The 15168-nt window shown below is 34.7% G+C and overlaps 1 protein-coding gene across 27 annotated transcripts in view; it reads right to left on the reverse strand.

Annotated features, from left to right (window-relative positions):
- The window catches only part of RIMS2 (regulating synaptic membrane exocytosis 2), a gene marked incomplete at both ends in the record, with an annotated part of 576294 nt that overhangs the window by 223482 nt on the left and 337644 nt on the right, over positions 1 to 15168 (reverse strand). For all 27 annotated transcript variants that reach the window (XM_080694165.1, XM_080694185.1, XM_080694162.1 and 24 more), the window contains one exon: positions 10398 to 10466. In XM_080694165.1, the coding sequence (XP_080550291.1) occupies positions 10398 to 10466 (69 nt within the window). The remainder of the gene's footprint in view (positions 1 to 10397; positions 10467 to 15168) is intronic.

Consider the following 15168-nt stretch of genomic DNA (forward strand, 5'->3'; position numbering starts at 1 on the left):
TGAACTAAATATGCCTCAGTGTAGTCTACTGAACCATTTATTTTTCAGGCACACACTTGTAATCCCAGCATTTGGGAGGCTGAGACTGGAGGATCGCTCTGCAACTCAGTGAGACCCTGTTTGAAAATAAAGAATAAAAAATAGGGCAGGAGGTATAGCTCAGAGGTCAAATGCCCTTTCGTTCCATCCCCCAAAGCACACACACACACACACACACACACACACAAAATAATAATAAAGATTTAAAACAAAAATAACATTAAAAATGTAAAAAATTCACAATATTAATATATGCATGTTTTAAATCTCAGTTATGATTTTCATGTAAGTGCAACTGCCACATCATTCACTGACATGATGAGGTTTGAACTACACATACCATAATAAAGGAAACCACCCTGCGATAATCCTGATTTTGATGTTTATAAAAATAGAAACTTCAGCCAAGCGAGGTGGCGCACGCTTGTAATCCCTGCACTTGGGAGGCTGAGACAGGAGGATTGCGCAGGCTCGAAGCCAGCCTCAGCTAGCTTCAGAGACCCTGTTTCCAAATAAAAAAATATAAAATAGGTCTAGGAGTGTAGTCCAGAGGTAGAAGGCCCCTGGGTTCCATCCCCAGTACTATGAAAAAAAAAAAAAAGGAAAAATATAAACTTCAAACTTTCAACAGAATTCAAGAAGTACTAAATCATTATTAAAGTATTATACAATATGAAAACTCCAAATCTCATAATCAGACAGGATTTCAAAAGAGCAAAAGATATGATGCTGCACAACAGTTTCTTCTCTTTAGTGGTGTTTAGTTTTTCATTGCTGTGACCAAAACACCTCAGTACAACTTAAAGAAGGCTTTCAGAAATCATTTCAGAGGTTTCAGTCTTCCGTAGGCTGGTTCTAAGACAGAGACCATGGTAGGAGAATTTCAGGGTGTGGGGGAGGAGGAACCATTTCCCTCAGCATAAGGTGGGGGGAGAGAGAGAGGGAGGGAGAAGGAGGGAGACAGAAAAAGAGAGGGGGGAGGGGCAGGCAGTGGCCAAAGACATACAGTCCCCAAAGCCCAGGTCCCAGGTATCTTCCACCTGTAGCTAAGTCCTGCCTCCTAACTTGGCTGTATTGCCACCGCATGAAGTTTTTTGAGACTTTTTATTGATATTTCTTATTAAATTATTTTATTTTTATACTTTTATTGGTGTATTATAGTCTTAGAGTCTTTTTAAAATATTTTAAATACTAACCATAACAAATAGATTAAATGATCCACCTGATAATCTCTGATTGGCAAAAAGGAATAGTAATAATAATGTTTTGACAGAAAAAAGAATATTTCATTATGTTGAAATATAATAAACCCAGAGTAAGCACTTTATTTTATTTATTTATTTTGTGTATGGGTATCAAACCCAGGGAAGTTCTCTGATCCGCACTCCCAGGCTTATTTTAATTTTAATTTAGAAATAGGGTCTCAGTAAGTTGCAGAGGGCCTAAGTTACTGAGGCTAGCCATGAACTTGTAACCCCCCTGTCTCAGCCTCCCATGTACTGGAATTACAAGCGTGTGCCACCACGCCTGACTCAGAGTAAGCACTTTGAGTTGGATATGTTTTCTAAACACCATTATGGAATATCAAGAAATTATTCCAGATAGTATTAGTCAAAGAATAAAAGAACATATGTTTTTCAAAAATATAATTCCTTTCTTACAATGAAAAAATAATAAAATGATAATACTTAAGTTTATTTGGAAGAATGGGAGAGGTGAAGAAAGGTTGATCAATAAGTACTAAGTCATAGTGAGATAAAAGTAATAAGTTTTTCTAGTGTCCTGTTGCATAGTAGGGTGACTAACAATAGTACAATTGTTTACTACTTCAAAAAGCTAAAATAATTTTGAATATCTTCACCATAAAGAAATGATAAAATTTTGGGAAGATAAATATTTTAATCTGCTTTCAATATTACACTATATATATAAATATATATATATATATGTGTGTATGTGTGTATATATATATATAAAATCACATAGTACCATATATATATATATATATATGTATCTTTTCATATAGTGGTTAAAATTTTAAAAAATTCATGAAGTATTTGAATCAATCACTAAATAAAATCTTTGTCATCTTGAAAACAAAAACTAAAATATTTGAGATATGATGGCAATTAAGATGAAATAAATTAGCTAGGCATAGTGGTGCATGCCTGTAATCCCAGTATTTGGGAGGCCAAGACAGGAAGACCACAGGTTCCAGACCAGCCTTTGCAAGTAGTGAGATTCTCATCAAGCTAATGACAATGTTTCAAAATAAAAATAAAATAAGACTAAGAATAAAGCTTGGGGATAGAATGCTCCTTAGGATGAACCCCAGTCCACAAACAAAAAAGAAAAAAAAGGAAAAAAGAAAGAAAAAGAAAATAAAGGAAAGGAGTATATAGCCTGAGGGGAAATTAGTCAACCAACAACAGAAAGAAAGAAAGAAAGAAAGAAAGAAAGAAAGAAAGAAAGAAAGAGATTATAATGACTTGTTAGAAAGAGGAAAATGACTTGTTAGAAAGAGGAAATATTTCCCAACATCACCTTACTGAGGTTTAATTTAAAACCATAAACCATTTGCAATTCAACCCAGTGAAGGTGGGGAAGGAGTCTACAATTTTAAAAGCCATAAGTGAAGCTGGAGTCTCCTTGGGAGAACACCCAGCCCAGTGCACAGGGACTAATGCAGCCATGATAAACTTTCTGGGTCTGAGACTCTGTGGTTCAACCCAGAGAAGGTGAATTAAAAAAAAAAAAAAAAAAAAAAAAAACCAGAAACCATCTATCTGCTGCCTGCAAGAAACACACCTTACAAGTAAAGATAGTAATAAACTTAAGGTAAAGCATTTAAGCAAGGTAATCCATGCCAATGGAAATCAAAGACAAGCAGGAGTAGCAACTACGATATCAGACAAGATATACTTCAAGCCCAAAATTAACAAGATAAACCACTAGCCAACCTAACCAAAAAAAGAATCAACCCAAATTATGAAGATGAGAGATGAAAAAGGAGATTTTGCTACTGACAGTGTAGAAATGCAGAGGATTATCAGAAACTACTTTGAAAAACTATACTTCAACAAAATGAAAAATCTGGAGGAAATTGGCAACTTTTTAGATAAATACAATCTGCCTAAACTGAGTCAAGATATATATAGAAAATTTAAACCAACCAATAGCAATTAAAGATATTGAAACAGCTATAAACAGCCTACCATCAAAGAAAAGACCAAGACTAGAAGGTTTCTGAAGTGAATTTTATACAACCTTTATAGAAGAGCTAATCCTGATACTCCTCAATCTATTTCATGAAACAGAAAAAGAGACTCTCCCAAAAAAATTCTATGAAGCCAACATCACATTAATACCAAAATCAAATAACGATAGCTCAAGGAAGGAAAACTACAGGCCTTTATCTTTGATGAACTTGGATACAAAAATGCTGAACAAAATACTAGCAACATGGATTCAAAACCACATGAAGAAAATCATACACCATGACCAGGTAGGGTTCATCCTGTGGATGCAAGGCTGGTTCAATATACGGAAATCGATTTATGTAATTCATTATATAAACAAAACCAATGACAAAAATCACGTAATCATTTCAACAGATGGATTTTGGCAAAATCCAAGATCCATTCATGCTAAGCACACTGCAGATAATCAGAATAAAAGAATCATATCTCAACATCATAAAGGCAATCTATAATAGGCCCACAGCCAACATCATATTAAATGAGGAAAAACTTCGAGAATTTCTCCTAAAAACAGAAACAAGACAAGGATGTCCATTATTACCACTTCTTTTCAATATATTACTTGAGACTCTAGCCAGAGCAAAAAGGCAAGAAAAGGAAATCAAAGGAGTATAAGTAGGAAAAGAAACTCAAACTTTTACTATTTGCAGATGACATGATACTAGATGACATGAACCTAGAAGACCCATCAAACTCAACCAAAAGGGTTATAAAACTGATCAACAAATTCAGCAAAGTGTCTGGATACAAAATACCAACCATAAATCCACTAAAAAAGAAATCCATAAAACACTTCTATTCAGGATTTCCCACAAAAAAAAATTATTTAGGAATATACTTAACCAAAGAGATAAAAGATGCCAGGCGTGGTGGCACACACTTGTAATCCCCACACTTGGGAGGTGGAGACAGGATCGCACAGGTTCGGAGCCAGCTGCACTGGCTTAAGAGACCCTGTTTCCAAAAATAAAAAAGCATAAAATAGATCTGGGAGTGTAGCCCAGAGGTAGAAGGGCTTCCAGGAACCCCAGTACCACACACACAAAACAAACAAACAAACAAACAAAAAAAAGAAGTAAAAGACTTCTACAAAGAAAATAATAAAACATTGAAAAAAGAAATTGAAGGAGACGTTAGAAGATGGAAATATCTTCTATGTTCAGAGATAGGTAGAATAAATATCACCAAAATGGCCATACTTCTAAAAGTGATCTACAGATTCAACACGAAACCCATTATTATACCAATATAATACCCATTATATTATTACCCATTATATTACAAAGATCATGTCATCTGCAAATAGTGAAAGTTTGAGTTCCTCTTTTTCTATTTGTACTCCTTTGATTGGACAACAAAAACCCAAGAATAGCCAAAGTAGTTCTCAGAAACAAAAAACATGCAGGAGGAATCACACAACACCTGACTTTATATTACAAAGCCAAAAACAGATACACAGACCAGTGGCACAGAATAGAAAACTCAGAAACAAATCCACACACTTACAGCCAATTAATTTTTGATAAAGGGGCCAAAAACATACACTGGGAAAAAATATATACTGTTCAAATTGATTGGCAAAATTTGTTAACCATATGCAGAAAAATGGAAATAAATCCAACTTTCTCACTCTGGACAAGAGTCAATTCAAGATGGATCAAAGACTTGGAAATTAGACAGAGACCTTGAGGCTTCTTGAAGAGGGCACAGTTCCAACATTGCAACACATAGGCACAGATAATAACTTTCTACAGAGAACTCAAGAAACTCAACACTAAGAAAACAACGCTACAAAAAATGGGCAAGTAAACTAAATAGATACTTCACAAAAGAAGAAATTCAAATGGCCAATAAATGTATGAAAACATGCTTAACATTATTAGCAATCAGAGAGATGCAAATCAAAACTACCCTGTGATTTCACGTAACTCCAAGTAAAATGGAAATTATTCAAAACACAGACAACAGCAGATGCTGGCCAGGATGTGGAAAAGTGGGAACTCTAAAATATTGTTGGTGGGACTGAAAATTAGTGCAACCACTTTGGAAAACAGTATGGAAGATCCTCAGAAGAATGGGAACAAACTTACCATATGATCCAGCCATACCACTTCTGGGTATCTACCCCAAAAAAAGTAAACAAAACTACCAAACTATTGCATGTGTATCTATGTTCATAGCTGCACAACTCATCATTGCCAAACTATGGAACCAGTTCAAGATATCCAACAACAGATGACTAGATTACAAAACTGTGGGATATGTACACAATGGAATTTTACTCAGCCATAAAGAAAAACACAATTACATCATTTACAGGGAAATGGATGGAACTGGAGGACATTATGCTAAGTGAGATTAGTCAGTCACAAAAAATAAGAAATTGTATGCTCTCCATAATATGTGGAAGCTAGGAAGAAAATGGGTCATAGGAGGATACCTAGACAAAGAAGGAGGTTCAATAGATGAGCAAATAAGGCGACCTGAGGGATGGGAGGGGCAAAGAGGGAAATTCTCTAATGCACCTGATGTACTTTAACAAATACATCAGTGTCAATCACTAAGCCAAACATGAGAAGGAGGGAGGGGGAGGAAATGAGGTGGGGATCAGATAAGGGCTAATTGGATGATGTGTCCATCATGTATATCTCCACCATCTTGCATCCCATTAAGATATAAGAATACAATGTACCAGCCAGGCATGGTGGTGCATGCTTATAATCCCCTGTTTGAAATAAAAAAATACAGAATTGGTCTGGGAGTGTAGCCCAGAGGGCTTCCAGGAACCCCAGTACCACCAAAAAAAAAAAAAAAAAAAAAAAAAAAAAAGAGCACAATGCACCAATAAAAATTTTTTAAGTGTTTTAAAAATAAATATAATAAAAATAAATATAATAAAAATAGTTTGCAATCTCATTAAATTAATATATTGTTTACCCTTTATACAAAAAATAAAGGCAAAAAATAGTAATTGAGTTATAAAAAGTAGACTATTGACAGAGAAATACTAACCATCCCATATTGTAATAAAATTTATTAAATAGAAAACCTGCTATTAAGCTGACGTCATGGTGCACACTTCTAATCATAGCATTTGGAGGCGGAGACTGGAGAATGGCAGTTGCTAAGTAGCTGAGGTTGTCTGCCTACCATGATCTTCAAGTCTCTGCCTCTGGAAGCTGAGATTACAAGCGTGCACCACCATGCTTGGCCTCTGTGTCTCTTTCTTGCTTCTGGCCTCCATGATGTGAGGCGCACAGCCCATGCACTGCCCTCTCTCCACTGCCTGCTGCCATGCCCTGAGGTTCACAGTCCCTGGCTTCACATGGACAGAACCACAAAACTGTGAGCTAGTAATCTTCCTTCCTCTAAGTTAATGGTCAAGTCTTTAGATTATAGGTTTGAAAATGCTGATGAATCTGGCATCTTTCAATAATATATATATATATATATATATATATATATATATATTTTTTTTTTTTTTTTTTTTTTTTTTTTTTTTGGTGGTACTGGGGTTCCTGGAAGCCTTTCTACCTCCGGTATACACTCCCACAGGCTACACTCCCAGACCTATTTTTTAACATTTTTATGTGGAAACAGAGTTTCTTAAACCTGCGAGGCTGGCTCCGAACCAGCGCAATCCTCCTGACTCCGCCTCCCAAGCGCGGGGATTACAAGCGTGCGCCACCACGCCCGGCATAATAATATTCAATCTAATAATTTGTACAAGTGTTTCAAGAACTATTTAGGGGCTCAAATTGCTAAAGTCATAAGGTTGTTGTAGAAAGTGAGGAAATGGAGAAAAGCGGGGCGTAAGAGCCCCGCTAACAACCAATCTCCATTACCACAAAATCAGCGCCTTTCATAGCCAGAAAACACCATCACCAGAGAAACAAAAAAATCACCAGGCCCCAGAGAGAAAGCGGACTGAGAACAGAGCTCAGAGCCACAGAGGAGACACACTGGCCTCACGCCCGAGGACGCGGCAGCAGCACCATACTGCCAGCGGCAGCGGCAAATTCACCGAACGGCTACAGCAAGCCGAGGTGAGCCGCTGCGGAACAGCCAGGCGGGATCTTTCAGCGCAGGAAGCATCTAAAGCTCCCAGTGGCTGAGCTCAGAACACACTGCAGGAACTCAGAGTGGAACTCAAAACCAGAGAAGAAAAAATACGCCAGTCTCACGGCCGAGGGCATGGCAGCGGCGCCATATTGCCACAGGCGGCAGCAGCAGTGAATTCACCAAGTCCAGTACAGCTACATCTGCGTACTCAAGAACAGTGAGTCAAATTGCGGGCCACAGAGGAGAAATCCCAGTACTGTACTCCCTGGGACTTGACCCAGTGGAGGAGTGGCGGTGGCAGAGATATCATACCATAGGAGAACGTGCAACCTGGCACCCCCCATAGTCTAAAGCAGCCTTTATCGACTCCCTGGGTCGGAGACTCTGTGATAAAACCCAGTAAAGGAGTAGTGGGGTCAGAGATACTACAGACTCGAGATCCAGAGCACCTTAAGCAAAGTCATAGTGACCCAAGGGAAGAACCCAGAGAAGGCACAAACATCCGAAATCATGGGAAAGAGGAATAACACTGGAGCAATGAATGCCCACAACCCCACAACATCAGAACCCGATAAAACAGAAAATCAGAGATTTCTAGAAGATCAAATCAGGAAAATAACTGTAGAAATAATAGAGGTGCTTCGAAAAGAACTCAGAGAGAGCCAAAAAGAGATAAAGGATGCAATTAATGAAGTAAAGGCCTCAATTCAAAGCATGAACAACCGATTAGACCACATGGAGAACAGAATCTCGCTCTTAGAAGATGATCATTCCAAAAATGAACGCATAGTTTCTAATATAGAAAAAGATATCCGACAGCAGGAATCTGACATTGAAGAAATATGGGCCCATTTTAAGAGAGCTAACCTAAGAATAATTGGAATAGAGGAGGGAAAAGAAAGTGAAACCAAAGGGATCAACAATCTCTTCAAGGAAGTAATAGCAGAAAATTTTCCAAACATAGAGCAATTGGTTGATACACAGGTCCAGGAAACTTATAGAACTCCCTTTAGACAGGATTGGAGAAGAGGATCCCCACGCCACATAATTGTCAAAATGACCAATGTGGAAGCCAAGCAGAGAATCTTAGAGGCAACAAAAACACAATGCCAAGTGACATTCAGAGGCAAACCAATTAGAATCACTCCAGACTTCCCAAACCAAGTCATGAGAGCCAGAAGGGCTTGGAGTAACATATTCCAAACTCTGAAAGAAAACAACTTCCAGCCAAAAATTTCCTACCCAGCAAAACTTTCTATCAAATTAGATGGAAAAATAAGAAGCTTCCATGACAAACAGAAACTGAAGGAATTTATGTCTTCAAAACCAGCACTAGAGAAAATACTGAAAGAGATTAACTACAAAGAAGAAATAGGTAACACACACCAGAACCAGAGAAACAAGATTTTCCATCCAACAGACAACTAAGTCTGGTTATCTGTGGAGATTCATTATTTATGCTAGTCTTTTACCTATCTCTAAATTGTATTGTTTGCTTTTATTGTTGCTAATTTTTAGGATGTCTAGTTAGAATATTAATATACCTTCAGATATAGCATTTGGAAATATTTTATCCCATTATATTAGTAACTTTTAACTCTGTTTACATTGTCTTTGGATATAAAATATTTTTTTATTTTTTAGGGAGTTTGTATACTCTTCTGTTGCCTGTGCCATTGAAATCATATCCAAGAAATCACTGCCAATTTCAATGTTGTGAGGTTTTATGACCCAGATTTTCTTCTAAAAGTTTATAGTCTTAAGATTTATATTTAGGTCTTTTATCTATTTTGAGTTAATATTTGTATATGGGATTAGGTAGGGGTCCAATTTTATTCTTTTCCATGTAAGTATTATTTTTCAACAATATTTAGTTAAAAGATTATTATTTCCTCCACCAAATGTTCGTGGAAACCTTGTCAAAAATAACTTGACAATATAGGGAAGAATTTAGCTCTAGGCTTTTATTTAACTCCAATGGTTTATATATCTGCCTTTAGAACAGTACTACACTGTTTCAATTATTGCAGCTTTATATGGTTTGAAATCAGAAAATATATAGCTTCTATCTTTGTTCTTTTTCAAGATCGTTTTGGGTATCTAGAGTCCATATTCCATATTAGGATAGATTTTTTTCTGAAAAATAAATATATAAATATATGATAGTTTCACCTAAAAATATAGAAAATATATTCTCCGGTAAGAAAGAAAGCAAAAGGAAATATTGAAATGTTTTCATGTAATTTTAATTTTTCAACATTATTTAGTTAAAAGATTATTATAATTTCCTCCACCAAATGTTCGTGGAAACCTTGTCAAATATAACTTGACAATGTATGGAAGAATTTAGCTCTAGGCTCTTATTCAGCTCCAATAATTTATATATCTGCCTTTAGAACAGTACTACACTGTTTCAATTATTGTAGCTTTATATGGTTTGAAATCAGAAAATATACATCTCCTAACTTTGTTCTTTTTCGAGATCATTTTGGGTATCTAGAATCCATATTCCATATTAGGATAGATTTTTTTCTGAAAAATAAATATATAAATATATGATAGTTTCACCTAAAAAAAAAAGAAAAAATATTCTCTGGTAAGAAAGAAAGCAAAAAGAAATATTGAAATATTAAAATATTATCTTTATGTTATCAAAAGCTTGGTATCAGACAAATGAAACTGTTATGTGAGATTATCATTTTTAATTTTGGATAAATTGCTATAATACTAGATTTCAACCACTAAGCCAAGCATGGGAAGGAGGGATGGGGAGGGAATGAGGTGGGGATAGGGTGGGGGCTGACTGGGCGATGTGTGCATGTATGTCTACAAAAGTTTTCTTTGTATCTCACTATGATGTATGAATACAGTGCACCAATAAAAAAATTTTTAAAAAAAGAACCTAAAAAAAAAAAAGAAAGTGAGGAAATAAGTTCTCTTTCTTTCTTTTTGTCTTCATTTTAATAAAGATAATATAATGGTAAATAATGATAAATTAATCTTTCTAATAGTATAAAATAATTATGAAATTTTTACCTGATACTACACCAATTCCATCATCACAGTCATAGTCGGAGACTTCACTATCACTTATTCTCTTTGACCCTATGGAACAAACAACAGCAGTAATTAAAATTGCTTGTTATTGAAAAGAAAAACCGTCAACAACCTGAAAATAAGATGATTTTGAATGAAACACTCGATAACAAAAAATAGAATAAAAATCATTATGGCTCACCAACACTTATTTTCACAAACATATTTCACAATGTGAAGATACAGGTGATGAGGATTTAAAAATTTACCCAGGAATTGTTCTGGAAATGTGTAAGACTAAGTTCCTCTATGAATTAAAGTTTGAAACAACGTTATTTGACGTTGTTTGACAATGTCTACTGGAAAAATAAGAGTACTAGATGCATTTGAACCAAGGCATTTCTGTCTATGTAAAGTTGAAAATATAAACAATTTATTTTCGAAAGCACTAATGTGTCATTTCCTAATATGCATGTCTAAGAGATTTGATATTCCCAATGCTTTATTTTGCATACTCATAAACAGGAAGTATAATTCAAAAAAGTCAACTCATTAAGTTTAAGATATTTTAAACTTCCTTTTAAAAAATCTATTTTAGCTGTTTATTGTTTTGAGAAGGTTAAGAAATAGGTCACATGTAAAACTAATACACCTGAATCATGAATTGTGCTGCTTTCTTAGAAATAGCCTAATAGCCATAATGGTTATTACAGCTTAAGAACACCATGTGTACCAGGAACAGTGGCACATTCCTGTAACCACAGTGCTTCAGAGGCTGAGACAGAATATAACAGAAGAAGATAAATTTATTGTTAGGTGCAGAGGTCTTCTTCATTTGATCTTAAGAATAAATCTGTAGTTTGTTTCTGTTTGTATATTCCCTACAATTTTGTTTGCTTGACCTAACAATGATGAAGAAAGAATTATGTTGGAATCTCCTTCCATAGTGATAAATTGGTTAATTTTTCTCCCTAGTGTTATATTGTATATATTGAAGTTGTTTCATTTAATATATTCAGGATGAAAATTACTTCAATACATATAGAGAAACATTTGAAAATGTTTGACACACATTCATGATAAAAATCTTAATAGACTAGTAAGAAGGGAATTTCCTTATAGTCTACAAAAGATCTACAGCTAAGATATTATGAAATACTGAACACCTTCACCCAATACAAAGAACAAATAAAAGATGTTCAATCTAACAATGAACTTTCCATACAACATGGTACTCCATGTTCTAGACAGAGCAATACAATAAGGAAAATAAATGAGGGCATACAGATTACAAACAAGAAATAACATGACCATATACATTACAATTCTTAAAAATGCTATAAGTAACCTACAATGACCAACACATGAGCAGGGTTGCAAAATACATAGCCAATATAAAAGTGAATTATATTTCTTAGAGAATAGCAATGAAAAATTAGGAAATTAATTTGAAAACTAATACAATTTACAAAAGTAGCCAAAGTCATGACATACTTAGAAATACACCTAATACAAAATGTGAAAAACATTTGCATTACAGACAACAAAACACTGGTATGACAGTTTCCTAGGGCAGCTATAACAAGGTACTCAAAACTTGGTAGCTTGAAACATCAGAAATGTATTGTCTCAGTACTGTGGAGGCTAAAAGTCCCAAATCAAGATGTCATCAGGGCCGCGATCTCTCTGGTGACTCAGAGGGAATCCTTCCTTGTTGTTCTAGTTTCTGGTGTTTCCAGCAATCCTCGGTGTTCCTTCACCTGCAGATGCATCGCTCCAGTTACATGGCCATCCTCTCCCTCTGTCCACTCATAGTGTCTTCCTTCTGTGCATGACTGTCTCTGGGCACTGATTTCCTCTTTTTATAAAGACACTAGCCACATTAGATTAAGGCCCACCCTAGTGACCTCACTTTAACTTGGTTACCTGTACAAAGAATCAATTTGCAAATAAGATCATATCCTGATATAAAATAAATGAGGATATAAATATATCTTTTTCTGAAAACACAATTCAGCCCAAACAACTGCTAACAAATTAAAGAAGATTTAAATAAATAAAGAGATCTTTCTGCAAAACTGGAAGCCATACATTTTGGAATAACACTATCAGCATTCTGAGAGAAAAAAAAATGATCTATATGATTTGTCTGGGCATTCATAATATGTCTAAAATGAAAAAGAAGTGAGAAACTTTTCACTATATGCACTTTTTAAATTATGCCTTATGAGTGCTTTACTTCATAAATCAATAGCAAATTTTTATAAATATTTCATTTGCAGATAAAAAGAAAATATATTTGGGGATACATTCTATTAATTAAAGTTGGTGAGCTCTATAATTTACATTTCTGAGAGACTGTCCCTGGGGTTATCATATTTCAAATTATCAATTCTTTCTGGTTTTTAAACAACTGTAATAAAACCAAAGTTTAGTATTTTTAATGTTTCTCATGATCCTGCTAACACTCCTCAAATAGCTTCTCTTTGACCTAGGCCAGACACATCTGCAGACCACCTACAAAACCAGGATTAGAGGGATGAGTGAAGCAGGCTCATTTGTCTTCATGGATTCTAGTTTTCCCTGATTCCCCTATTTTGCATGTATTTTTCCTTCCAATCCTTTCCTCATCCACAGAGACCTGGGGACTTCTAGATGCTTTGTGGTCACTGGCTGGTGACTATTCTCAGATTCTTCAGTCACTGTATCATCAAAATTTCTTGTAAAGAATTCCCAGTTGCTTGTACAATCTTGTAAACTTCAAACTTTGTTTACTGCACATCCCTAATATTGCTTCAGTATGAAGCGCTCCAGCTTCCAGCTGAACCTGAAATTATATAATATTAGACTCCTTAACCCATCGAGAGTTTGTTTTCCTGAACATAATAGAAGAAAAAGACCCAATTTCATGTTTTCTTTTCTTTTTGGAGAACAACTTCTTTGTAACTCAATGACTGAGTTGCCTATTTTTTCCCTGTTGATCTGACATGTTAGCTCAGGTCCTTCTATAAAAGGGTCTGCTTTGGAGATATCTACCTTATTCCATGGTCAATTGATTCATATGCCAGTTTCAAATATAAAGGCTGACATCTGCTAAGAAATTTTCTTCTCCCTGTCCTCATGACAACCTTTCTAGTTATTCTCTTTAGTTTAATTTTCTTTAGTTTTCCATATATATCTGTTTATCATTTTCCATGAAGATATTTGACAGGATTGGAATTGTATTGAATCTATAGTTCAAACATAGAAACCGACAAATTTTAATGTTGAATCTTATGTTTTTCTATATTCTGAAACAATTTTATTAATTTGATAAACACTTATTGAAGAATTTAGTAAAACACACTTTAAAATTGCCTAGATCTAGTATTTTAGTAAAATTAATTTTATTTCCTTTTTCCATATAGTATAATATCTCTATATATTAATGTTCATGCTTTTATTTCTCATTAGGTCACTTTTCATACTTTTTTTTCTAAAACCTTTTATATATTATTTATGTATAAAAATTAATGACATATATTCATAGATGGAGTTCCATTACTTCAACTGAACTAACTTTATTCAAAGTTATCTCTTTTACAGTCATATATTTTTACCTAACCATCCTCTCAATTATTTTGTAGTTTTCAGAATTTGACTTGCTCAGTTATTTTCTCTTTTATTGGCTTCTATTTCATTCAATAGTTTTCATTTCTTTGAATTATATGCAAATATGAATGTGCAGTATATTATCTTTGCTATTCTCCTTTCACATAGGAAAGGGGAGCAAGGAGAAATCAATGAAGAAAATACTTTCATAGACATTATGTACATATGTGAGGATGACAATGTTAAACTCAATACCCTGAATGGAAAAGGAGCTGGGTAAAAGCCCATCAAGTATTGTGTGCATGCATGTCACTATCGCTACGATGTACACTATGATGTGAGACTATAATGTACCAATAAAGTATATGAAAAATAAATTTTCTCTTGTGTTTTATAGTTTTGTTTTAAATTTTTATATATTTTGCTAAACTTGCCCACTATTTTATAATTTATAGTATTTTAAATGGCATTATAGTTTCCAATTTTCAATTGTTCATTGCTGTCATATAGAAATAATGTTGACATTGTATCTTAACCTTGTATCTAGAAAGCTCAATAAATTAACTTCTCAGATATAATAATTTTCCATCTGACTTTCTGCAGAGATGAATATTAATGCAAATAAAGACCATTTTATTTCTAACTTTTCTATCAGAATGCAGTTTATTACTTTTTCTTTAGTTGCTATACCAGCCAGGACTTCAAGTACAATTCTGAATAAAAAAGGACAGATAAGACATTCTTTTCTTTTCATGTTCTGATTTTAAGAGGAAAGGGTTCATTATTTTGCCACTATGATTTAGCTGTGGGGTTTGACATATTTCTTTATCAGTTTGAAGAACTTTTCTGTTCAGAATTTTATATTATATGTGTGTGAATGATAATATTCATATGTAAGATTTTTTTTTTTTTTTTTTTTTTTGGTGGTACTGGGATTCCTGGAAACCCTTCTACCTCCGGGTTACACTCCCAATTTTACATTTTTATTTGGAAACAGGGTCTCTTAAGCCAGTGCGGTGGCTTTGAACCTGCGTGATCCTCCTGTCTCCGCCTCTCAAACACAGGGATTACAGGCGTATGCCACCACGCCTGGCCATATGTAAGATTTTTGATAAAAGAATTGCATTCCTAACATAGAAATCATTTAGTCATGATAAATTATTCACTTTATGAAACATGG

This window comes from Muscardinus avellanarius, assembly GCF_963383645.1.
Source record: "Muscardinus avellanarius genome assembly, chromosome: 4".
Classification (NCBI taxonomy): domain Eukaryota; kingdom Metazoa; phylum Chordata; class Mammalia; order Rodentia; family Gliridae; genus Muscardinus; species Muscardinus avellanarius.